The sequence below is a fragment of the Vombatus ursinus genome, unplaced genomic scaffold (genome assembly GCF_900497805.2).
Source record: "Vombatus ursinus unplaced genomic scaffold, bare-nosed wombat genome assembly UNPS02015175.1, whole genome shotgun sequence".
Classification (NCBI taxonomy): Eukaryota; Metazoa; Chordata; class Mammalia; order Diprotodontia; family Vombatidae; genus Vombatus; species Vombatus ursinus.
Genome location: NW_020954953.1, coordinates 19,390,760 through 19,418,279, shown reverse-complemented (window position 1 = coordinate 19,418,279; position 27,520 = coordinate 19,390,760). Strand labels below are relative to the sequence as shown.

The 27,520-nt window shown below is 38.1% G+C and overlaps 1 protein-coding gene across 1 annotated transcript in view; it reads right to left on the bottom strand.

Moving 5' to 3' along the window:
* Positions 1–27,520, bottom strand: part of LOC114031461 (AT-rich interactive domain-containing protein 1B-like) — a 550,161-nt gene that overhangs the window by 380,309 nt on the left and 142,332 nt on the right. The window contains 1 exon segment of the mRNA XM_027846530.1: positions 126–275. Coding sequence (XP_027702331.1) covers positions 126–275 — 150 coding nt within the window.

The following is a 27,520-nucleotide window of genomic DNA, read 5'->3' as shown; positions in this document are numbered from 1 at the left end:
TGCATTCTTTTCAATTTCACATAACTTGAAAATGTTCAAAGTCATCAGGGAAAAAAGACTTTACAAAATTAGTCATTATATCAAATATAACATATACCCAAGTTGATTATCGCCATGAAGCTTACCTGCTGTGTTTGGTACCTTTGCTGGGACTGTGTTGACAGATATTGTGCCTGGGGTGGTAGGTGCTGAGGCTGCGGTTGCTGGTTGTAATATGGTTGTTGGCCCTGCTGGCAGTAACCACTTACACCTTGCTGACCATACTGAGGCGGCATCTGTTGGAAGAATTGGACAAAGCAAGCATGTGAATCAAGTAACATTATTAAGTGAAACCAAACATAAGTCTCCATTAAGAAAGCAAAGTTAAACAAGAGCAGGTTTCATCCTTTATCCAGTATTTTTAATCCTCTTATTCATTAGGTAAGAATTGATACACTGACATGAATGTGTCGAGTATCAATAATAGTCCTAATACAGCCTGACTTCACTCTGATGAACAGTTATATCTAGCAGAAATCAAGCATTGAAAATCTAATAAAAATCTAGTCCAACAAAGTACAAAACTCCATAATACTGACTTCAAAAATAATTTAAAAGGCTCAGCTACTGTCTTTTAAGCATAAAATTAACCTACAGAGAAATTTCAGCAGAAGGAGAACAAAGTAGAAGCATTGTGGTAAAACCATTTTAATGCAAGATTTCAAATACAAGTGAATCTTACCAAGCCAAAGCTAAATAATTCACTGGTATCTATACTTTACATAATGCAAGAATACCAAAGTAGATGGCATGGCACACATGTCTGTGGCATGCATGTGCATGTGCTTCAACCTCAAGATAAAGATGTTGCACTATTATATTTCTTAAAATAAAAACATTACACTAAAATCCCTTCCATTAATTATTTTCTCCATAACAATGAATGCATTTCCTCTGAAACAGAGGACTTTTATAAAACTGTAGTATTGTATATGCATACAACAAACAATAGAAGTACAAAATAAAACCATGAAAGTGGCAATCAATTTAGCATTTATTAAATGCCTACTACATGTAGGGCACGATGGTAGGCTTTCAGGAGTATAATAACAAAAAATGAAACAGTACTTGGTTTCTAAAATCTTATATTTCTATCAGGGTAGATACAGATTATAAATGTGTATATATGGATGTAAACATAAAATAAATACAATGTAGTTTAGGGAGGAAGAGGGTTACCTCCAGTAAGTGGTTGGAGGATCCATACAAGCTAGTAGTACCTAAGCAGAGTCTTGTAGAAAATATGAGAATCTGTGAAGCAGACGATGGTAAAGAGAACATTCTAAGACTGGGAGGGACAGCAGTGGGCCAGGACAAAGACAGAAGGATGAGAAAAAGAATGGTATGTGAAAGAATGCCAGTTTGGCTAGGAGAGTACAGGAAAAGAGTAATAAATGTACAGGAAGGGTCCAAAGACTTCTCTGGACACTGGGACCAGAATGGGAAGGGATAATAGTTGCTATTTTCTCCTAGAGGAAATGAGGAGCTACTAGACTGACTTAGTAGGACATGATTAGGCGAATCATTTTGGCAGCTTTTTGCGGGATGGAATGGAATGAAAACTCTGAGGCAGAAAACTATTGCAGTAGTTCAGGCAAAAGTTAATGAGGGTCAGAACTAAGACACTGGCCATGTGAGTAATGAGAAGGGAGCAAGAGATGTTTGGAAACAGCAGAATTTGGCAGGGGTGAGTAAGAATGAAGAGTCGAAGATAGCACCGAGGTGGCAAATCTTGAATACTCAATGGTTGCTGATGCCCTCAACAGAAACAGAAAACTCCAGAAGAGAGGCATATGGGGGGAAGGGTGTTAGAACACGAGTTCTGTTTTTGATATGTTTGAAACGTCCACAGGCAATTGGTGATGCAGAGCTAAAGCACTCAGGGGAGAGACTGGGGCTAGATACCTAGATTGAGACTCATCTATGGCAAAATGGGAACTCGTAGGATTGGGTGAGATCAATAACAGAAGGAGTATAAAGAGTAAAGAATAAGTAAAGAGAACTAGGAGAGATAAGTGTTGAAAAAGGAGTCAATATACAGGAGAAGAGTCAACCCTGTCAAATGCAGCAGAAAGATCAAGGTATAAGGACTGAGAAAAGACCATCAGACTGGACAATTAAGAGATTGTTGGTCATTTTAGAGAGGACCGTTTCAACTGAATGGTAAGGTCAGAAACCAAACTGTAAAGTAAAGGTCAGAAACCAATTGTAAAGAAGAGGTAAGTAAAGGCAACCAGCACCTTTGTCTAGGAGTCTGGCTGATATAGGAAACAAAAAAAATAGCTCGAAGGAATAGCATATTCTAGTAAGGGGGGGGGGTTGTTTTTGTTTTTTATTTTTAAGTATGTCAGAGGCTTGGCCATGATTGTAGCAGCAAGCTGAGAACCAGTAGATGGGGAGAGATGAGAGAGAGATGAGAAAGCAGGGAAGAAGCAAGGGACGGAGGGAAAAATACTGAGAGAGCAAACTGCTAGAAAAGACAAAAAAAAATTCATTATAACTGTCTATCTCATTTATATGAAATGCTAAAGGAAAAAGAAAGAAAACATGCTAGATACTAGAAATACTAGAATAGTGTGTGTTCAATGAGAGTCAATCATGTCTAGAAAAATGCATGGTCCTTCAATTCAAAACTAAAAGGAACCAGATGACCACAATAAATCTTCCCCATTGCTAATTCGTTGAGAACAAGAATGCTTGAATTTATCGGTCAAAGAAGTATGAAAATTAGCTATTAAGCAATAAAATATAATACCTGCAACTGTTTTTATTTTTAACTGAAAGAAATTCATGTGAATTTTGTAATGATCAACATGTATGTACTTTAAATAAAGAGTGGGAGAAAAAGAGAAAATAAATGGACACAAAAGTTATTCCAGACAAGAGAATGGTGAAGTAATTTTGTTAGTATTATAATATGGCCCCCATCAGGAACCTGAAGAACACGTACACTGAAGAAAGTAATAATAAATACCAGATACGAACTTAAAATGTATTTTGGTACAAAATGGGCAAGGAGAAAATGAAGTAGAAGAGTAAAACAAAAAATACTAACATAATTCGAAACAAGTAGAAAAAGGGTAAAAGGGGAAATGTGGGGAAGGGAAGTACATTTATATCCCTCAAGACTGGATCTAGAGTAAAGCATTCACAAAACTGCCAAGACCGATCACAAATAATTCAGTTGCAATCAGTAAAAAATGACTCACCAAAGCCTTTTGCTGCACAAAGCCAACATTAGTTGAGCAGATAAGTTCATACTGAAAAACCACTTCACGGCACTGCTGAGTTCTCTGCTTTTATTTATTTTACAGCTTGATATCTCATAATGAATGTATGTCCCTACCATGAGCCTAGCCAAAGAATTTCCATAAAACACAACTCCACATGCTAGCTAGAGTTCTGAATACCGCCACAACACATATCCTTCCTGTTCAACACCCATATGTTTTGATTTGATATCTAATACTATATTTCACACGCATCTTTGCAGTTTCATTTGAAGCAGTTAGGATAACACTTTTACCAGTGTTAAAAAGACTGTAAAGCTCAGTGAACAGAGCCAGCAAATCCCCTATGAATTATGCTTTAACATGTTGACTTTTCAGTTTGTATGAATACACACAAACAATATGGAAGGATCATCTTGGGCAAAAAGCCTTCTGTTTTATATACAAACACAGCAAATTATAGAAGTAACCCATGAGCATCGTGGCAACAACATAATCCAATAATGTTTAATTCAACTTTTGTTAAATGCCTCCTATGTTCAAGACACTCTACTGGAAATTAGGGGTACAAAGACAAAACTGAAATGGCCTTTGTCATCAAAGTCATTGGAGAACTCAATGTGCCCAAAGATGTGTAAATTTTTAAAAGCTAACATGAGGAAGGAGTGAATACTGACAACTAGAAAGATGAGCCAAAGTTGACTCCTTGGAGGAAGCAGAGGATTCTAAAAGACAGAGGTGAGGTGGAAACACATTCCAGGCCTAGAAGGGCAATTTGTGTAAAGTCATGGAGGCTGGAGATGAGATGGCGTGACTCGAGGGAAACAGCTAGTAAGACAAATGTCTCAAATGTAGACTGCATGAAAGGCAGCAATATGAAATTAAGTCTATAAAGGTAACTTGCAGCCAGAATGTAGAAGACTTTAAATGCCAGGCTGAGGCATTTATGTTTTAAGAGGAAAGAAGAAGCTTACTGATGAGTTCTGAGCAAGAAAGTGTGACATGGATAGGCCTCTGATTCAGAAAAATTTTGGCAGCTCAACTACTATGCACCAGATAGAGCTAATAAAGCAAGGATGGTAGTACAATTGAGTCACAGAGGCAGCACCCTGGTCAATAGAAACGAGGAGCGCACCAGCATTTTTTTTTCTATACTAAGGTTGCCTAGAGATATCACATAAAAACAGATGGACTTGATCTCATCATACAGTCTATGCAGAAGATAACAGTCCTTATGACACAGAATATCATAATGATGAGTAGGAGCGGGGTGGAGAAGGGAATGAAATGCCCCTGAATTTCTTTCTTTTTGCAAAGCAAATTTTTTTTTTCTCTTGAGTAGGGGAAATAGAAAATTAATTTCTGTGTAGATGAGGTATTACTATAATTAAGATGCTACAATGTCATATTAAGAATGGATTTAGCTAGTGACAAAATAATGTGTAAAATACATTAAATGCAACAAACATTTATATAGGTGTGTGAATATGTGTGGGTGTGGATTTATATGTGAGGCTACACACACACACACACACACACACACACAAAGAGTGTGGTATAGTGGACAGAGAGGCCATTATTGCTAAAGTTGGGACTGGAGTCAGAAGACTTGAATTTAAGAATCTAACCTCTGACACAAAGCTGTGTTCATCTGGGCAAGATATTTAACTTCTCACCGTCCCAGTCAACTATCTTTATTGAGCAAAGGGAGCTAATCTGCATTAGTAGAGGAGTCTTCTCACAAGAAATTGACAGTGAAATCATTTAAATGAGGGGCAGAGTGCCAACCATGTATACATACAAAAGTCAGATATTTCCTTACCAATTTTATTCACTATTTTAATCCTCTTATGCATTAGTTAAAAACTGTTATACTGCCATGTATGTACAACAATAATTCCAAAATACCTAAAGTGTGCACCCATGTGCGGGGCGGTGAACACTCCCAACCCAACTTAATCCAATAATTAAACTGCTCCAGCTCAGAGCAGGACTGAGCCTTTGGCTATTAATCCGAGTCACTCATTAACCTTCTAAAAATAACCTGAGACTTTAGTATTATGGTATATAATGAGAAATTATTATGTTCTGTGATACATAATAAGAAATACAACCTCAAATTGATAAATGGAAATCTCCAGACAAGATCTGGAATCAGAGTTTGTTTGTTTGGTTGAAAGCAACTGTCACTCAAGACTTTTATTCATAACTGAGCGGTAGCTAGGAGGCACAGTGGCTAGACTGCTAAGCCTAGAGTCAGGAAAAACTGAATTCAGATCCAGTTTCAGACACTTACTGTGTGACTCTGGGCAAGTTACTTAATGTCCGTTTGCCTCAGTTTCCTCATCTGTAAAACAGGAAGAATAGTATCTACCTCTCAGGGTTGTTGTGAGGATAAACTGAACTAGTAATTTCAAAGCTCTGAGCAGAGTGCCTGGCACCCTGCAAACACTATATTAATGTTAGCCATCTAAGGTCTCTATAGCTGACTGGAGGTCTCAAGCCAAGCCCACAATCCATTGCTTTCTCTCTTCTGCTTTCACTTTGGAGGGGTTTTTTTAGGTTGTTTTTGGTTTGGGGTGAGGGGGGAGGGCTGGGAGAGACCAAGGAGCGCACAGTGAAGCTTATGAACAAATAGAGGGAAAAGAAATAAACACATAAATATACCACACCAGGTAAAATGGAATGATCACAAAGGTAAAAGCAAAAGATTATAAAGAAATCTCAGGAAGGAGAAACATGATAAAGTAGTTACAGGAAAACTCAGTTACCCAAATATCTACTGGTGCATTTTCTCAGATAAACGCAGATAAGTCAGTAATTTCTTGACTTGTCAGAATAATTACATCCTTCAATGGGTGAAAAACAATAAAGAGAAATTTTACTCTGGATCTGATTCTCAGCAATTGGAAGAACTTAGTTCCTGGGGTAAAAATAACCACTCCTACTTGGAATTTGTGATTGAAAAGGAGAAGAAATGTATCCCGGATTTTGGGGAAACACATCTCAAAGAATTCTGAGAAAGCAAGTAAGATCCATGAACTAAAATTCCAAAGGTTGGAAGGTGGGGGGAGTGTTAAAATTCTTATGGATTAAATTCTAAAGATTCAAAGACAAATAATTCTAATAAGGATTGAAAGTATGGATTGTCTAAAAAGACCAACATGGATACAGAAAGAAATCACTAGCCAACTTATATTTTAAAGGAGCATGTACAGAAGATAGAAGCAAAGACAAAAGACAGAAGATGAATGCAAAAGTATGGCATGGTCTTGCAAGAATTTCAGGAGCACAAAAGGTAAGAAGGAGAAAAGCTAAGAATGTCAAGAAGGCTTTGGGGTTTTTTCTTCTTGTTTTTCCCTATATTAGAGGAGGAAAGGGAAAGGATAGGACAATTGCTGAAGGCTGATAGGATGATGACTGACAAAAAAAGAAAGTAATTAAACACGGCTCCTTGTCCTCAATCACAGTCACCCCACTACTTCAGGCCCTTACCACTTCTAATTGGTCTCCCTGCATGTCTCTCCTCACTCCAATCTTTCTTCTTGAGCTGCCAAAGTGATTTTTCTAAAGCATAGGTCTAAATATGTCACCTCCCCTGCTAGATACACGCCAATGGCTCAGTATTAGCTCAGGATTGTCTATTAAGTAGTAAGTATTAAGTAGTAACTATTTATTAAATGCTTACCATGTGTCAGGCACTGTGTGAAGCAATGAGGATACAAAGAAAAGCAAAAACATGGTCTCTGCTCTCAAGGAACTCACATTCTAATGGGCAACGGCACGTAGAAATAACAACATATAGGTGATAAAGAAAGTAAAAGAAAGGTAATCTCACTGGGAAGTCATTAGCAGTTACTTGGGGGGGAAAAGGAAGAGAAGACTAGGAAAGGCACCCTATAGGAGTGAACTGCACCAAAGAGCTCAGCAAGTAGGGTTGAGGAGGGAGACATTCTAAGCATGGAGAAAGCCAATAAAAAGGTATGAGGTTGGAACGATGGACTGTCATGTTGGAATGAGAGCAAGGAAGACAGTGTTACTAGACTGCGGAGTACCTGGAAGGGACTAAAGTGTAAGAAGAATGCAAAGGTAAGAATGAGCTACACAAGAGTCCTTTATAATTGATCCTAGAATTAACAGAGAGACCCTAGAATTTCAATACAAGTTAGAGGAGGGGATACTTGGGGGGAGGGAGGTCAGATCTTCACTTTAAGAAAACCATTTTGGAAGATGGCTGAGTAAAGAGACTTGAGGCAGAGGGACCAACCAGAAGACTAAAATAGTCCAGGTGTGTGCCAACTATGTGAGTAAAGAGAAAGGAGACACATACAAAAATATAATTATTAGCAACCAGATTAGAAGAGTACTTATTTTCTTTTTTCTATATTAAAAGTTCAAATCCTATGTGCCCTGTCTCCTGACCCTGATCATCTTAATTATTCTTTCAATCTTAGGAGTTTATGCTATACAGCATAGAAATACCAGAAATTGGCACGAAAACCATCTCTGCTTTACTGACTAGGTACGGCCTTCCCACTTGACAAGTTAAAAACTCTGAATGCTCTCTGTGGTTTGACATGGAATTCCTGTAATTATACTTCATGCAATCCAAACAAAGAAATATTACATGACTGTTTTACCATCCCTATGTCCTGCCCCTAAATCAGCTGAATGAATGTGCCTTGCTCCAGGCCATTTCAGTTTGTTTCAGGTTCTGCATTGTTACTTCTCAAAAAGCAACTTCAAACACAGATGACAGTTCACTACTCAACTACAGTAGGAAAGCTCTGTAACTTTTGTTTTCATTTGTTTTCATTTGAGACTCAGATCCCCATTTAAATGTCACAAAACAGGAGGTCAGTGTACTTAAAGAGAATATATTAGTTCCCTGAACCACTGTATCCAATTTTGGGTGATTTCTGGGACAGATGTGATTTTTCCCAACTGAACTACCTTGGTTTTAGAAATCACAGCCAGATCAAATATATATATATTTTTTTCATGCTTTAGGAAAGAGATTAAACATTCCCCATGGCAAGGAATTCAGATGTTAATGTTTGGTTGAACAAACTGGATGAGAGAATCAGATTACATCAATAATCCAGGGGAACATATTGAACTAGAAGATAATAAATAAAATGTATTAAGTAAAGATCCTACTGCTATCTATGTTAGGATATCTAATGGACATGTTAGGATATCTAACATCTAAAAGTTTAAGGGTTTTAAAAATTTTTTTTATTTTAAGAAGAACAATAAACCTAAAGGAATGAGAAAAGGATATAGCATGCAGTTAAGAACTCCAACCTGACCTATTTAAGTGAGTTATTAATGGCAAAAATTGAGAAATGGATGGAGAAAAGGACTTCAATATTGATTAGAACAATTTCATACAGAAGTCTGACCAATATAAATCAACTGCCTTAAGGAAGACATCAAAAGAGCCTAAAAACCACTTTAGTCAGCAAACACTTGACTTACATGCCAAGCAAAATAGCTAACATTTATATTCCAGCATGGTGCTCTACTTTTTAAGCATACAAAGCAGTATATATACTCACAGCCAGATGGACAAACACAGACACAGACACACAGACACAGACACACAGACACACAGACACACACACACACACACACACACACACACACACACACACACATCCTATCTGATCCTCACAACAACCCTGTAAAGTAGGTGCTATGTCATTATCCCATTTTACAGCTGGCTATCCCACCTTCTTGGAATGTTTTCCCCCCTCATCTCTACTCTCTGTCCAAGTTCCAGCTAAAACCCAACCTTCTACAGGATGCTTTTGCCAATCCTTAATTCTAATGTCTTTGCACTATTGATTATCTCCAATTCATCTTGTATATAACTTGTTTGTACATCATGTTTTGATGTTATCTCCCCCATTAGATTGTGAGTTCCTTGACAGCAGGGACTGTCTTTGGCCTTTCTTTACATCTTCAAAACTTGGCACAGTGTCTGGTCAATAGTAGATCCTTTAAAAATTTGTATTGACTGACAGCTTAAGTGATTTGTCCAAGGTCATAGGGTTAGTAAGTATTTGTAGCAGGATTCAAACTCAGGTTTTCCTTAGTCCAAGTCCATCATTCTATCAGCTTCTCCATAACCAAAACTGAATTAATTTGAAAAAAATATATACTCTCGGGGTAACAGAAGAGAATAAGAGGAATAGAAAGGCTTTAAAATTCGCCCAAAATATTCATTTACTTAATAAACAGTTTTAGACATCTACTATATGCCAAATACAAAACAACTGCTTAAACACAAATCATCCACCCTCTCCCCTCTTTTCATGAACAGAGAGGGGATACAGGAAGAATTTCTTGGACAAATCTAGGTAATACCTATGGAAAGCAAAAACTGAACTCCACGGAAAACCTACAAACATTTTGCCATTACAGCCTATGTTCTCACTTATATCCAAGGCCCCAGAATATCAAACCTTACACACTAAGCACACTCTTTTTGGATGCCACTTTTCCCCCATCTCCCACTGGAATAAAATTGTTATTTATGATTAGATTTTGATTTATTACTATAAATGTTGAGGACTTCTCAATGAATGGTGATAGTATAGGTCAGTTTCACACCATCTGCCTTATAAAAACTTCTTCAGCAAACAAATGCAATGGCCATGAGAGGGATATGTACAAACAAAATTTTTACACTGCCAAGTGTTTTGTTGTTGTCATTTTTTGGGATGTATAATTGTGTACAAAATGTTACTGCTCGTCCTTCAAGTTCATATAGAATGTAACAACATCCCATTGATTAAGTTGCAGCTGTATAATAGTATATTCCACCCAGTCATGAAAATAATAGGAATGCCACAGAGCATCCAAATGTTTTGTCCTTGGACAAAGACAAATATTTTCTCACTATGGAGTGAAGCAGTCGTTGCATTCTATGACCTCAAGATCCTAAAGGAATGGGGGTGGGATGTATTTATCCCAAACACCCCTAATTTCTTCAGGGTAACCCATTACAACTCTATCGACCAAGAATTCATTTAAATCCTACTTCAATGCCTTTTTATCTTCAGTCCACACTACCATCTTGGAGTTACTGTATCCTTTTAATATCAATCGTGATTTCTAAAAAACAAAAAAAAAATACTCCCTTTGTCATAAAACTATGATCTTCAAGATTCACCATTAAGCTTAAGGTAAATCTAGTATACAGGATTGGATGAACAAGTTTTTGTTCAGCCTAGCAACAATCTTTGTGATTTTACAGATTTCAATCATATCTCTACCATCTTCCCTCACTTCACCTCATCCCATCCCTCTCCTTTCTCCTGACAATCTATTTAAATCCATCTTCATACTTCTTCATAAATACACTAATTCATCTCTCTTCTGTCCCATTTTGGTTCTTTAGTAGCTCTGTTAAGGTCTTTTCTTAAAGAGTGACAGGTAGAACTATAATATTTTCCAGGTATAAACCTATTACCCAGTTTTATACAGAGGAAAAGTTTTTTCCCCCCAGTCACATGTCAAATCATAGCTGAGCCTATACATATGTGTGTGTGGGTGTCTGTCTCCTATGTATATATGTAGATGGATGTATATTTCTGTCCCCTCTCCACCTACTATCTACAAACATTTGGCTTTTCTTGCCAGGTCAGCCTGTTAAAGCCAATTTTTGTTTTAGTATTCATAAAATGCAGTCCTACAGTGGTAGTAAAAAAGATTCCTCTCATTTACAACCGGTGTTGAACTCCATTCTTACTGTACACAAAATTAACACACGAGTGTATAATTGTAGTTTTATGCTCAAGTGCCCTAATTACGTACTTTAAAACACTTTCTTCCAAGGATCTATTGAGGGCAGTTCAATACGTCAGATCCATAAAGTCTACAGTGTGCTTTTTTTTTTTGACAAAGCATAACAGAGAACAATTCTGAGAGAGAAAAATACCCAAACTGCAGTTAGAACAATAAAGCTTACTTTGAGAGATCTTAACCAAAATGGAAATATATTTCCAAAACATTTTAATACAGCGAGGAGGATCTTATTTCAAAATATCCATTCTTGAATAAAACAAAATTCCCATCAAAAAAGAGAACTCCTAGAACTTCTATTAATTATTTTAGGAAGGAATCATGCTAATTTCCATTTCTTATCTACACAACAAAAACAGGCAATATTCTCTCACTGTTAAAAAGATGTTAAATTTATGGTGGATATGTTTAATGTAGAAACTTTAAAATCCAAAAGATAAAAATTTACATTTAAGAACAAAATCAAAGTTTATTTCCCATAACAAATAGATAAGATACTTTAACATTAGAAAACCCTAAGTATAAAAATGCATATGCGTGGATTATACAAGACTTTTTCTTCTGTAGAATTCACAGTAGGTACAGAAAAATCAAAGGTTTGGAATGTAATCTAGCACTAATAACCTTTTAGGTCACATTTATATCCTAGTGTAACATTTCCCTATGAAAAGCAACATAAAACAAGCTTTAGGATTTTAGTACATAGGTGTTTTCATTCCAGAAACTGAACTCTCAAAGGCAGATGTAATATTTATTCAGTAGTAAACCTTTCTCTCAAAAAAGAAAATTGGGATTTTTTTTTAAATTTTTCTTTCTACAAAAACTCACTAACTGCTTAAATTTCTATCAGTAATACAGAATCAGTTCTTTGTTTTACCATGTAAAGAAGAGAATTAAATTATGGAATAATTTCAATTTACTGATTAATTTCAATAATCAAACAAAAATCCTTTGTATGTGTTAGAATAACAAGGTTGGGTTTTTTATTTGTTTGTTTGATAAGAATACTCTGAAAAAGCAAATCCCTGCCACTCACTTGATCCAGTGGCACATGCTAAGGATGCCATCTACTCAAGTATAAAAGAGAAGAAAAACATTCAGCAAGCTGACCTGGTGTGAGTTTTAGAGGAACTTTGCGCCCATCTGCCTAAGTCAATTTTCTCATTTTTTTAAAGTACAAAGAAAGAGGAGGGAACAGGTTTTGCTACTTTCTTATAGAAAACCAGCTGCCAAAGTGGATGTGCCAAAAGGGCATTTTAGAGGATTTTAAAGTGATGGCCTGTGCTGAGGCTGCAGTGACAGCAGTGACCTCATGACTGGAACATGAGCACTGAATGCTGAGATAGACAAATTGTGTTTCAGAAGTACAAGTCTACGTATTTGAAGGCAGGAGACGAGATAGGAAGGGTGCCTGTCAGGATGATTATAGCATGATGAGAAGGGGAATTTTAAAACATCACTGGATAATTTAAAACAAGAAAAGAAATAATGGATGGTTGGGAGGGGAGAAGGATAGAGGGGGAAAGAGGAAAGGAGAAACAGAGAGAGAGAGAGAGAGAGAGAAAGAGAGAGAGAAACAGACCAAAGAACACTTCTCTAAGTCCCTTAAAAAACTATCTTATCCTTTCTTTCCAAGCTACTGAAAGCCATTTTGGCAAATGTGTTAATGGAGAAGACAGAACATAACCACAGTATACTCCAAATACTACAAATTTAGAGAGCATCTGAAGAAAGGCAGCATGGGGTAATAGAAAAGGGATTAGACAAGAAGTTGGGAATCTGGGTTCCAGTTACAACTCTTCCACTTATTAGCTGTATTAACTCTGGGCAAATAACGTATCCTTTTGGGATTGCAGTTTTCTTGGTCTATGATCCTCACAATTTTTAAAATTTTATTCAAAATTCTGTTCAGAAGACTGCACAGTGGTTAACTATCTTTAAATGGTTGAATCAATGTTTTTAAAATCTTTAGTTTCTACTATTCTCATGATACATATATAAGGCATCTAAATGGTTAAAGTCAACAGGATGTCAGACCCGAGTTCCCATCCCTGTCTGACTCTTAACTATGTCACCCTAGGCAAGTTACATAACCTCTGTCAGCCTTAATTTCCCCATCTATAAAATGGAGGTGATAATAATAGTCCCTACACTCACAGAGGCATTATGAGGATCAAATTAATTAATCTGGATAAAACTCTTTCAAAATCTTAAAGCACTATATAAATGCTGAGTATCATACTGTTGTCTCTTACCTACCCCCTCTCTAATACAATCCAAGTTATCTTTAGTCCCCCCTCTTACCCATCAAATCATTACTCAAAAACTTTCAGTGACTTTCTTATTGCCTAACAATTAAAAGAGCAGTTCTCAAAGGGTAGTACAGGCTCCTTGAGAAGTCAAAATTATTTTTATAATAATACTAAGATTGGGGCAGCTAGGTGGCACAGTGGATGGAGTGTTGGCCCTGGAGTCAGAATGACCTGAGTTCAAATCCAGCCTCAGACCAGACACTTGACACTTACTAGCTGTGTGACCTTGGCCAAGTCACTTAACCCCAATTGCCTCACCAAAATAATAATAATAATAATAATAATAATAATAATAATAATTTAACTTCTAATAAGGTAAATATTGACAGACAGAACCTGTATAAATAAAAGATCTTTGGGAGGTTCTCAATAATATTTAAGAACGGGCAGCTAGGTGGTGCAATGGATAGAGCACTAGCTCAGGAGTCAGGAGGATCTGAGGGTAAATCTAGTCTCAGACACTGGACACTTAGTAGCTGTGTGACCCTGGGCAAGTCACTTAACCCCATTTCCTAGCCCCCCCCAAAAAAATTTAAGAATATAAAGGGGTCCTGAGTCCATATTTGAGAACTGCTGAATTTAAAAAAATGCCAAACACTGCCATTCGTGGCCATCCCCAGCATGACTCTGACCTCTTTTCAGGTTCTTCTCTTATGACTGTCCCATAAGCACTCTTCCATTCATTCAGACCAAAATGGACTAAACTCAGTCATCCACCTGTTCTTTCTACCCTTCCTCTGTTTCATGCCTTTGTTAATGTTGTGCCCAATTCTTGAAATGGACCTTACTCCCCACACTCTCCCATCTGCGCTAAAGTAATTCCCTTCTGCCAAGGTTCAGTTCAGATGCCATTTCCTGCATGAAATGCAGGAACTCCCTCCAGGTAAGCAACTCCCCCCAGGTAAAAGTGCTGGCTACATCCAAAAACTTCTCCTCAAACTTTTTCTGAACCTCTCCTTCTCACTCCTTATGGATAGTTTATTTCTCCCATTTTACGGTAAGCTCCTTAAGAAGAGCCCATGGTACCTAGCTTTGTGTGCCCACTACCTTGAACAGTATCCTGAACATAATATGCACTTAATCAATGTTTAAGTTGCTGAACTGAATACATAATTATGAATCCATCCAGACCTAATTAGGCTTAAGTAAGATGTTGGTGAACACCATAGGAACGGGAAATAATCAGCATTCATTTCAAATAGAAGCAAAACTCTGGAGAAAAAAAGTGCCGAAAAAAATTCTTGAATGGTGAGCAATTGAAATATTCATTTCACGGGTATTTTTTTCTTAGAGAAAGTTGAAAAAGGTGGCCAGAGGACATAAGAAGCAAAAGCTAGGGGACCACATACACCCCTTAATTAGGTATCATATTGAATCACTTATTTCTTTTAGAAATGGAAACATCCCTGGGAAAATCTTTCAAATGTACCCTGAAAGCAAGAAGTCACTAAGCCAAAAGTCTGTTTTACAAGAATTATCGTCAAGCCACAACTCCCCCACCTTGATTTAGTACAGAGTTCTTTTTCTCTTTTTTCCTTTTCCTTTTTTGTAAAACCAAGCATAGGCCTTTATGTGCACACTTCTTAAATTTCAGTTTGTTGCAGTTAGACCATCCCTCTAATCTGTCAAGATCTTTTTGGATCCTGATTCTGTCTTCCAACACATTAGCAATTTTACCCAGCTTTGTGTCATCTCCAATTTTTCTAAGTAGGCAATCTCTATGCCTTCACTCAAACCATTGATAAAAATATTCGAGTCAGTTCAACACCAAGCAAAAGGGAACAAGAATTTTGATTGAGATGGAAGTAGAGAAGGCAAATTTTGGAGGGGAAAGACAGAACTGATTGAAGTCAAACTCTGTAGACAGCTAGCTATTCAGTAGCATAAGGGCCCTGAGTAGTGCAGGAGGGAGGGGGAGCAGGAGAGAAAATGGAAATGGAAAGAAACAGATATGCCACTTTCAATTAAATTCAACAAGCATTTTTAATATATATTTTTATATATTTGGAATTTTTTTTATATTTATTATTTTTTTATATTTTTATGCCTTCCATATTCTTAGATTGTATTGGGGGTAGTAGGGAGGACACGTATAAAATACATACACAATAAATACATTGGCCTGGGCCAACAACCACCAGGAAGTTATCACAAAAGGCTTTGAGTAAGGGGGAAGCACCTAAGTTGAGCCTTACAGGGATCTCGGTATTCCAAGAGGCAGAGATGAGGCAGTTGTCCATCCTAGGAATGTAAGACAAGGCAAAGAGACCAATGATGGAATGACATGTAAAAAGAAAGCAAGTAGTCCAGTTTGGATTCAATGCCAAATCCAGAAGAAGAAGTAGTGTGAAATCAATCTGAAACATGGAATGCAGTGAGATTGTAAAGAGCTTGGGACGCCAGTCAGAGGAATTTTCATTTTATCCTAGAGGAAATAGGGAGTAGATGCAGCTTCTTGAAGCGGGCAGGGGGGGGAAATTTTTTTTTTTCAAATAAAATAATATAAACAAAAACATTGATTAGCAATGTGTAAGTTAGCACTGATTTAGGGAAAGTGCCAAACTGAAAACTGCCATATTTGTGTGTGTGTGTGTGTGTGTGTGTGTGTGTGTGTGTGTGTGTGTGTGTTCCAGAAGTTAACTGAGAGTAGCGGCAAAGAAGGGGAGAAGGTAGATGTGTTTCGGCAGTGTAACACAATAATGCTCTGGGTAAAATTATGCAATCCTAGAAAAATAAATCTGTATCAGAGTAAATTGTACAAGGGGGGAAAAATAAAATAATTTAATAGATTCCCTTGTTAAATATGAACTGCAAAATTTTTTCATCACTCTCTAGCTACAGCAATATGTGCTAAGGAATCCCGGACTGGACAAGAATATATTCAACATGCCATTAGTTTTTAAACAGTTAAGAAATGACACCATTAAGAGAATTCAAGATCAGACCAGAGACTTGACACTTACTAGCTGTGTGACCCTGGGCAAGTCACTTAACCCCAACTACCTCGCCAAAAAAAAAAAAAAGAGAGAGAGAGAGAGAATTCAAGAGAAAATCATTTAATATTCAACTTCCAAACAAAGTAAATGGACTCATTTTTTTCCTTACTTCCAACAATGAAAAATGATGAAAAAACTAAAATTTATAAAGCTACCCATTTTGGAAACTCAATAAAGTATGTTCCTGTCTGTCAAAACTACACATTAGATCTTATTCCCTCCCCTATTACGATATCCCGGCCCCTCCTCTTTTTCTATTCTCACATAGGCAGGGATGCAATCCCACATTGTCGGTGACAGGTTTTCAATGAATTTTACTGACATGCAATAGTCATGTAGATGCCTTCCTAAGAAGTTACAGGACATAAAATAATTATCTTGAAAAATAACCTTCCCAGGCTAGTAAAAAGAAGGGAGAAGGGCCATCAAGTAAAAGTATTTTCTATTACTCCTGAAAGTAAGCATTAAAATAATTCTGCCTTATCTTAAATGTAAGAAAACACCTTGTTATAGTACCATTTGAGTGGAAAGAAAAAAATATTCTTCTTTTGGCAAGATTTCAAAGAGGATCCCCAAAAGAATTTCACTTTATTAAAACTTTTTATTTATAAGATAGAGTGTACATCTTTAACTGCCTCAGTTGGGAGTTGCAGTTTCATTTTTTCAGCAATTTATGACATATGTTTAGCTGTGCTTTCCAAAATGTTTCCCGCAAAGTTCAGTTTTTCATAAACAGCAAAAGCCCCATCAGAGCAATGATAAGATATAATGAGACATAGGGCAAGAAGGATTTCCTTAGGCCAAAGTGAAAGGGGAAAAGAATTGTGTAAGAAATGCTGAATATTTTAGACCTGGGAGGTATGTGGTAGGCCTAAAATTCAGGTATAACCACTTATTCGTACTTAAAACAAGCACATTTCTCACAGCCCACAGGGCAAAGCTACCTTTAATAGGGAGGTTATGAAAAAGTGGCTGATATTAGAAACAAGGCTCTTAAAATTCAGCTTCTCTTCCCAAACATCCTACCTCAACTTACTTCTTCCCTTGGTGGTCAAAGTCTAGAAACAGGCTGACCACTGACTGGCACAGCAAGATGACACCTTTGCCATCAGTGGGCACGGATACAAAAGCAACCGGGATGGACGTAAGGCACATCAATGACACCAATGTGTATTCAGATCCACTCTCCTTACACTCCATTACCACCCCTATTCCCCATCACTCCCCATTTACACCACTCCCTCCCACCCTCTCACCTCCAGCAAATAAACACTTTGAAGAAGCCCCAACCTACCAAGGGGGAACCTTAGCAGCAGCCTTCCTCCCACCACCAACTTCCAGGTCGCAAATAATAGCTCCTGCCTCCTGCTGTGACATGCTGGGAGATGGTACCACTTAGCTGAGGGGGCAGTGAAGCAGAAGTGAGGAGCCCTGCTCTGACACTCACTGATTCTGGTCAGGGCCACTTAGCCGATGGTTTAATTTTTTTCCATCAGTAACAGAAGACTAATCCTACGCTGGGGATCCATCAGTGCATGTTCCCACTTGGGGGGTCTGTGTCAGGAAGAAGTATTTCAGGTGATACGGTATCAGAGCAAATCTCCAATCTACCCCCTGCCTGCCTGCTGGTGACCGGGCTACCTGCTGCCATCAACAGAGGAAGACATTGCATTGCCGGTCCTGGCGGAAGCAAGTGGCAACAAACAGTCAAGGAAAAGAACTGGGGGAATGAGCTGGATGGGCTCCCAGTAAGACCCAAGTTAAGCTTTCTTAAGAAAAGAAAATCCAATTTAGCCCCGGAAGGGACTTTAGAGATCACCTAATCCATCTCCTTGCCTTTTTTTTTTTTTTTAAACATACGAAGGAACTGGTTGAGAGAGGTTGATTGATTTTGGCCTGGGTCACAAAAGAACGAGAGAGTCAAGCTACCTTTCCTCACTTGAGACCCATATGGTAAATTTCCAAAGTAAACAGTTGCTTTACCTATTGGATAGGAATTTCGTAAAAATTCAGATCACTGTGATCAGAGGAAGACAAGATAATTTCTTACAACTATAGGAAGTGACTGGAAAAGAAGAAAACACAGAGAAGTTAAGCAGGAGCAGTAACATGGTAAAGAACACAGGGAAGAAAGGACCAATGGGAATAGTATCCTGGAGAGGTCCGGGCAAATCTGGTGAGTGCTAGTCTCAAGCGTGAAGCACTAGCAATAGAGAAGAACAGAGAACCTGGGTTACCAAGGAAGTAAAGTAGAAAAATAAAGAAGAAACTTCCAAAAACTAAACAGGCAGAGAAAGCTAACCCACCCTACCCTGCCATGTCTTCTGGCTGTGTTTGACTAAAAAGCCAAGTAACTACTTAAATCTCGAGGAAGGGAGAAAGAAGCCTCAGGTCTTCTGGACCTAGGAGCCCAGAACCCTGTAGTTATTCAGTCTCCACTTAGTCTATTCCTTTCTGCTCTTAGGGTATGGAGTTATCACAGTAGACCTTGTAGGCTCTGAAAGGTCAAAAGAACAAGGGGACACGTTACAGCTGAGCCCAGTAAGAAGCCGAGAGCCAAGCAACCAACTTGACTCAGAGTAGACCAGAACTGAACCTAGTGTGGGCAAATGCTAAAGAAAACAAACAAATGAAAAAAAACTGCTTTAAGGTAGAGCCCACTTTGCTCAGGGTTAGAGGCAGTCATGGTAGGGGCAGGGGAAGGAGGAGGAGGAATCATAGCAGCTAGGATTTACATAACACTCTAAGATTTGCAAGGTGTTTTAAAAATATTTCATTTGTTCCTCACAACAACCGTGAGAGATAAACGTGCTATTATTGCCATTTTACTGACGAGGAAACTGAGGCAGGCAGAAGTGAAGTAATTTGCCTAACATCATAAAGGTATTAAATGTTGGAGGCAGAATTCAAACTAAGGTCTTCCTGATTCCAATTACTGCATCACCTAACATCTCTGGAGAGGACAGTGTCCTCCCAGGTGCAGATGTTGGGTATGGGGGCGGGGAGGAGTGGGGAATTTTGTACTTCTGCTTTTGCTATATGGTTTCAGGAAATATCTCTTTTTTTAAAAAAAGTAAAAAACTAAGTCGTCAGTGATATGGCCAAATTTTTCACTGAGACCTCCCTAAAATCTTAAGGGGAGAAAAAGAAGTCAACCAAAAGGAAAAAGATGAGTCCTTTTGGAATCTCCACAGGCAAGGGCCACCTCTACCTGTCAGAACCCTGATTATAAAGTCACCAGCAATGACAAATTTTTCACCAGTGAGTCATCTGCAAGGGTTATAGAACAGACATGTTTTAGGAGCGTGGGGAAATGACTGGGGCAAGAAATATCTGGAGAAATATAATCAGATGCCTGGCTATCTCGGTAATGCTATTAAGCAGAACGCAGAGTCAAACTCTTATTTAGAAACACAGTGGTCGCTAGAGATGACGTGCTTCTTACAGCTGGCCTCTCCTCTTCCTATACTATTTCGCTAGGTGATCTCATCAGCCCCATGGATTCAATTATGATCTCTAGGCTGATTCTCCAATTGACTTATACAGTCCTTCCCATCTTTCCAGTCTCTTGCCCCTCACCCAGTTCCTGAGATGTTCCGATCAAGGGACCCGGGCCTGTCTGTTTTTCACCCTACACAACTATTTCCCAGTTGCAGACATTTTCAGTGGCTACCTCCCATCCCTAGAATTCTCTCTCCTCATCTCTGCCTCATGGCTCCCATGACTTTCTTCAAATTCCAGCTAAAGTTCCTCTTACTGCAAGAAGTCTTTCCCAATCCTCCATAATTCTAGGGCTTTCCCTCTTTTGATTATCTTCAATTCACACTTGTAAATCCTCACACATATCTTGTTTGTACATAATTGTTTGCATGTTTTCTTCCTCGTGTTGTGAGGTACTTGAGATCAGGGACTACCTTTGCTTTTCTTTGCATCCCCAGTGCTCAGCACAGTGTCTAGCATAGTAGGCACTGAATAAATACTCACTGACCAACTAACAGTGACTCTATGGTACTGTAAAGTCAAGATACTGGAAAGATCTGAAGACTGGACAAGGCAATGTGCAAGCAAACTAACTCTCCCTCACTGACAAGCCTTATACCATTCTCTGCTACATCAATATTCACCTTTCTTCCCGACCTCAAAATCTTAGTATCACCATCATCAGCATCATAAAATTCAATCTAAGACAAATCTGCCACGGACCTTCCCCCAGAGGACTTAATGCAAAATATACCAACTAAATAACCGCTAACAAATCTAAGTGCCTTCAATAGACTGAGAAACACATAATTTCAGTCTATTCCACCTGCCCAACATGCAGAAAGGTTTAGCGACTCACCCACGGTTACATAGACAGTTCAATGTCAGGATCAGAATTCCAACCCAGATCTTCTCTGCCTCACCTCTTTTCTGGCTACAATATTTCAGACATCCTAACAATAATAAGGCCATGACGACTTCATTATGCCATTTCTGTTTACAGCATAGTCCCAGAAAAAAAAAATACCAACAGTAAAAATATATTGCACTTACATAGCACAAGTTCTCCCAGTTGGAAGGATCTTTAAGGTACGTCTAGGGCTGCCCCAACCTATGACTGAAAAAGAATCCCTTCTACGGAACCGTGTGGGTGCCACAGTGGATAGAACAGGGGACCTGGAGTTAAGAAGCTCTGAGTTCAAATCCTGCCTCAGAGATGTACTAGCAGTGTTAACACTAGACAAGTCCTACCCAATCTGTCTGCCTTGGTTTCCTCATCTGTAAAAAGGGATAATAATGGTTCTCCCAAGGAGGTTGTGATGATTAAGTGAGATATAGATACAGATATAAATATAAATACACACACACACACACACACACAATCTGTAAATCACTTCACAAACCTCAGGCACTGAGGGAATTTAAGCAAGCTATAATATCTCCACAAGTCATCACTCAATCTCTGTTTGTTGCTGTTTGTTGTTTGTCCTTCATTCTCAAAAAGGACCAATGACATCAGGAAGGAGATGTCATGACTTGCAAGTGAATTGGATTTGAGCGACGCAGGAATCTGCAAAGTTACCAGCCTCGCTCTCTGCTCCGGAGCCGTCTGGGTCCAGGCCACCAAGGAAGATCCAAATCCATCCACTTTTGAATAGATATCATTAAAAAGCTTTTCTTTATAATGGGCCAAAATGTATGTCTTTGCTTCATCAACCTAGTTCTCCATTCTGGAGCCAAACAGAACAAATCTAATCTGTTAAGACAGCCCTTCCACAAATGCTTTCATATTTAATTACCTTGTTTTGCTCTCACAGAAGCTCTGACATGTACATGGGGGGAAGAATGGGAGAACTGTGCCCCATAGGTATAATCATCCCCATTCTCCACATGAGAAAATTAAGGTACAGTGAGATTAAAAAAAAAAAAAAACAACTTGTCTAAGATAACACAACTCACCAATACCAGAACCAGGAATAAGATCCAAAGCACCCTAACCCTGAGCCCCAGACTCTTTCCAACAAACAATGATGTCAGAGAAGAGCATGGTATAATATAGTACCTGTTATAGCAATTTGATGTATGGATGTGCTATATAGGTATAAATTCCAAAAAAGGGAACATGTTATCCATTCCTTTTGCATTTTACTAAGAACACTATATTATCTTACTCTTTCTTTGGATTAAAATATTAAGATAATTCAGGTTACCAAAGACCAAGGCAATTCTCACCTACCCACTAGAGATTACAGATGTAAAAAAACAGTCATAGTTCCATATTTATTTCTGGATTGATTCCTACCAAACTGAAAGAATGCCGGACTTCAAGTTTAGACAACTAGGTCTGAATTTTGACTCTTCCACTAGCTGCTTTTGTAACCTTAGGCCAAGTAAAATTATCAGCCTCTGAACCTCAATTTTCTGTTCTATAAAACAGAGATAATGATACTTTCCTTATGTATCCTTCACAGAGTGGTTATGAAGACTGAACAATATAAATATGTGTAAATCTTAAAATATCTCTGAAAATATCAGTTTTCCCACTGTCAACCAGGAGTATAAATTCTTATTAATAGTTAATACAAATAAAAAAGGGTTAGGGAGAAAAGAATGCTGTCCATCTACCAACAACCCTTCTCTGCCTTCACAAAAAAAAGAAAATGTTGCCAAAGCCAAAATTAAAGTATTTTTGAAATAACTATTCCTTAGAACCATTGATAACACTGCTCCTCCTTTGACAAATGGAGATAAAGACTAGAAGGCCATATGCAACTATGATTAGCACATCTCTGTAAGTAATAGTTAGACTGGAAAGCAACAAAGCCCCAAAAAGGATCAGATAAAGTGAACTGTGCAGTTCAAGAGAATAGTCGGTGAAATTGAGGCAAAACAACATGTAAACATTAAAGGTATGGAACCGAGCACAACTAGGTCATGATTAATGCAAGTTCAAATAATGCAAAATTTGATTTAATGCAAATTATAAAATGATCCCCGGTTTAATTTAATACAGGCCAAAATTCAACAAATGCAATATACATCATCTAGTCGAGAGTTTTAATATGCTCTGCTCTTGCCTATCATATGTGATTATAATAGTAAGTAAACATTTATTAAGCACCTACTGTGCGGATGGATAGAGCACAAGACCTGGAGTCAGGAACAGTCATCTTCCAGAGTTCAAATCTGACCTCAGACTGTGCTGTGTGACCCTGGGCAAGTCACTTAACCCTGTTTGCCTCAGTTTCCTCAACTGTAAAATGAGCTGGAGAAGGAAATGACAAACCACTTCAGTATCTCTGTCAAGAAAACCCCAAATAGGGCCACAAAGAGTCAGACATGATTGAAACAAATGAATAACAACAAAATATGCCAGGCACTGTGCTAAACACTAGGGATAAGAAAGAGGTAAAAGATAATCCCTGCTCTCCAAGAGTTCACAATCTAATAGGGGAAAATGTAATGTTCTAGAGTCAGTATGTCATATCACCAACAGCTGTGTTAATTTTTTAAAAGACAGCCCTTAAAAAAATGGACAAAAGGAAGAATGCTTCCGATAGAAACACTGTTTGGATGAACTAGAAAATGAAAATGTCCGGGTGTTGCTCCATTTACACTTGGAAGAACTGAATGGTGAAGATCTTCATTTCAATCATCAAGTGTTGGAAATTAACAATGATCCCCAAAACGGGCAAAGGAATGAGTTCACACTTAAGGAATGTGAATATATCTTTCAAGCTGTGGAAGACCTGAAGCAAAATATTACGGATACTGACTAAAACATCAATGGAAGCATGCAAATTCGCTGAGACTTGGATAAAGCTGTCTGCACCTACCAGTATATGTATTATGAAGAGTTAAAAGAAGAGAAGATAATTCAGTCTGTGTCACTGAAATATTTTAAACAAAAATAATGACATTTTCATCACATCGTCAGGGTAAGCTTTAGGCTCTTTATGTATGATATTTAGTCATTTTTTTAAACTTTTAAAATTTTGCTTTGGGTATTCCATTACTTTCTAAAAAACTTGAAACAAATATATTTTTCCTTTGCTGCTGTATTTCATTAATAAACTTTTTAAAAATTTAAAATTTTGATTGCATATTTCCATTGGACTAGAACCAATTGTTATATTTTAAATATGATTATAACTTCAAATAGTGTTAATTTGAATAATGGGACCACTTGATGGGATTCATCGTTAGCACTAATTGGGACCTGTCTTAAGTTATCAAGCCTTTCAGGCCTGATTCCACCATTTATTAAGTGCCCACTGTGTGCTAGGCACCGTGCTAAACACCAGGAACACAAAAAGAGGCAAAAGAGTCTTGGAATTTCATTTAGCTACAAACCTTATGGCTAGAAAAGATCATCTCTTAACACCAACATTCTCCAGACAACACTATATGCTACCACATGATGGGAAAGGCACAATCTCAGAAGAATCAAAATTTTAAGTAACCAGAGAGACAGAAAGACACATGGAGGATGGGAGTAGGCTGTAGCACATTACCAAAAATAATAATCGGGGACGCAGAGGTGAAAGACAACTTGGAGATCCTTATAGTTCAACCTCCTCATCTTAACATTTGGTAGGTGGGGGAAGGTTAATCCTATGATTTGGGGTGGAAGGAGTGGAGGGGGGATAACACTTCCTGAATAGAAAAGCTTGAACAATGCAGATCACTAATGATCTTACATTTTATATTCTCACAGAGCTGGCTTGGGTACTGAGAGAGGTTAAGTGATAAGATTAAATGTAAGAAGTGAGGCTTGAACTCAGGTTTTCTTGACTCCAAGGGCAGTTCTCCATCTACTTTGTCATCCTGCCTCTCAACCCTCCTCCCTCCCACTTCATCCATTCATTTCACTGAGGCTCAAATGACTTGCCCCAAAAAATTCATGTAGCCACCCTTCAAGAGCCAGACTGAACCCTAGTACTGGGACTCCAAATCCTAAGCTCTCTTCCATTACCCCACACTGAAAGAGAGGCAAGACCAGAATCAAAGGAGGTCCATTAATATACCAAAAAGGAGAGACAAGAAACAGAGCTTAAAAAAACCACACTGGTATAATTTTACATAGAGCTTTATAATGCACTTGATATTCATTAACTGTTATCTCATTAGATCCTCACAACAATTCTGGAGGATTGATGCTATTATTATCTCATTTTGCAGATCAGAAAACTGAGGCTTAGAGAGGTTACAGAATCTGCCAAGAGGCACACAACCAATAAATGTTGAATCTACCTCCGGTGTTCTGTCCAACCTCTCTCTGAGCCACGTAGCTGCCTTAATTGTCACTAGGTTGGCCAGAAGGACATTAATCTTCTCAGCCACAACAATTATCAAAGATAATCTAGCAAGTCATAGATGGGTAGTAACCTATATTAATGGGAAAAGTACCCACCTTGATGAAAGCATGGATTTTTTGGGGTATTTAACTGAGTATACGACTAGCTATGAATTGACCAAAGATGAATAGACAGACAGACAGATAGAAAAGAACAGAACAGAACAGAATAGAGATGGATGATAGAAACAAAGAGACACAAATGCATGACAGAAGTAGAACAAGCTACTATAGGGGACGCTGGGCACCAAGACCAGCAGGGGTAGCAAACGACCAAAGCATTACCAATAGTACTTTGCCACAACGCTGTGTCCTATGACGTACAATTCCCAGCTACTAAAAACTGAAAAACAAGATCCTGTCAAAAAGAAGTGCCTTCACCCCTTTCTGCTGCCCTCCAAAGTAGTTCACAATTAAAGCAATTTGCATACTCATTTGGTCCTTACGATAAGCCAGATACCCGTATCTCTCTTTTATACCAGAAGAAACAAGCTCAGAACACACATAATACTACAAAAATAATAATCCTGAGGCATACGGTACAAAGATCATTATACCCATTTTATAGATGAGTAAATTAAGTTTTAAAGAGAAGAAAATGATTTATCCATAGTCAAAAAGCTACTAAGTGGCACAAAAAACACTGCTACCTATTTCTTTTGATTTCCTCCTTCCATTACTCAAAACTATCAGAAAACACCAAACCTGCAGATCTATCCTAAAGTTGGTGACAACAGATAAGGGGTGAGGGACAGGACTGAGGAATTCTCATAGAGATGAGGTTAAAGGAATCTCTAAATGAAATTCCAAGAGTTTTTGCTTCCTTCTCCACTTAACTAAGCCCACCTGGTGTTCCTCCCATAACAATCTATCTCCATGATTTGTTACTGGCTGTGTCCCAAGCCTGGAATACTCTCCCTCTTCCTCTCCCTGGTGGCAGAGATGGTTTCATTTTTGTCTTTGTATCACCAGAACTCAGTGCTGAGCGGCCACTTTAAAATATCTGATTGATAAGTAAATGCTTGATTAATAACTATATGAGAGAACCTGTTTACCCTCAGTGATAATCTACTACTGCTTGGGTCATCACAGAAGGCATGTAACCCATGCAGCCTATACGAAGGTTCCCAACTACACAATGACACGTAACTGAGCATTCTACAAACTCACCCAGTACCATAAAGAACATTAAAAAAAGTAACCCAACCTAGCATTCAACACCCTAGAAACGCCAAAAGGGCATATGCTATTTTTTTTCTCCATCTCTAATACTGATGCTTCCTGTTTCTTTGCTTTAGCCCAATACGCTTCTTGGCCCTATGTTTTTCCAATGTAAGATGTGTGAGGATTATTTCCTTCTTTATAATTTTGTTTCTTCTTTATAATTCCATACAAATAAAAAGGCCTCTCAAAAAGAATGAGTGTCATATCCATCACCAATTGGGATTCATCAAGCTTTTCTTAAGCCTAAATGTCTTTTCATTATAGGAGCTTTACTCAAGACATTTTAAAAATATATCTCTAATTACAAAAGACTTTCCAGCCTGTTCAGAAAAGTATCACATTTGCTACTAAGCAAACGAATCTATTAATCTTTAAAAGAAATTTGATCTACACATGTAATATATGCTCAAAAAAATAAGCATTTGTTTTCCTATTATAGTCACTCCACTCCCTTTCCCCCCAATTCCTGTTGTTACCCCTGCTCTATTTTCTCCTTTTCTCTCCTCTACTTTCCCCTTTCCTCTGTGCATCTTATTCTTTTTTTCTCCCACCCCCTTTTACTAATATACTGTTATTCTCACGATGAAGCCCTCCTCCCACACTCTTTTTTCTCCTTCCTCTCATTCTTGTTGCCATCTAGTTCCTCTATTTTATTTCTCTTCTCAAACTCTCAATCTCCCTCTGTCTTCCTCCAGCTAACATTAACTTGTACACTCCCACCACCTGGCACATCTACCTGCCAGCTCCACTGTACTGTCATGGGCAGCATCCTAGCTAGCTAGCAATCCTAGCTGGAAGTAACTACTGAAATTCACTGGTACTGGGAGGACTTTTCTTTCTCTGATTAATATTTGCCATCTGCTTCTGGGATGAATTTTTGTTATTGTTGTCGAATCGTCCTTCACACACACACATACTGTCCCTGCCCCAGCCCCAAAAAATGATTAGACAAAAAGCTGACTCTCCCGTGTTGCCAGTAGATGTGACAAAATAAGAAACCAAAGTGTGATAAAGGAACACTACAACACACACACACACACACACACACACACACACACACACACACACACA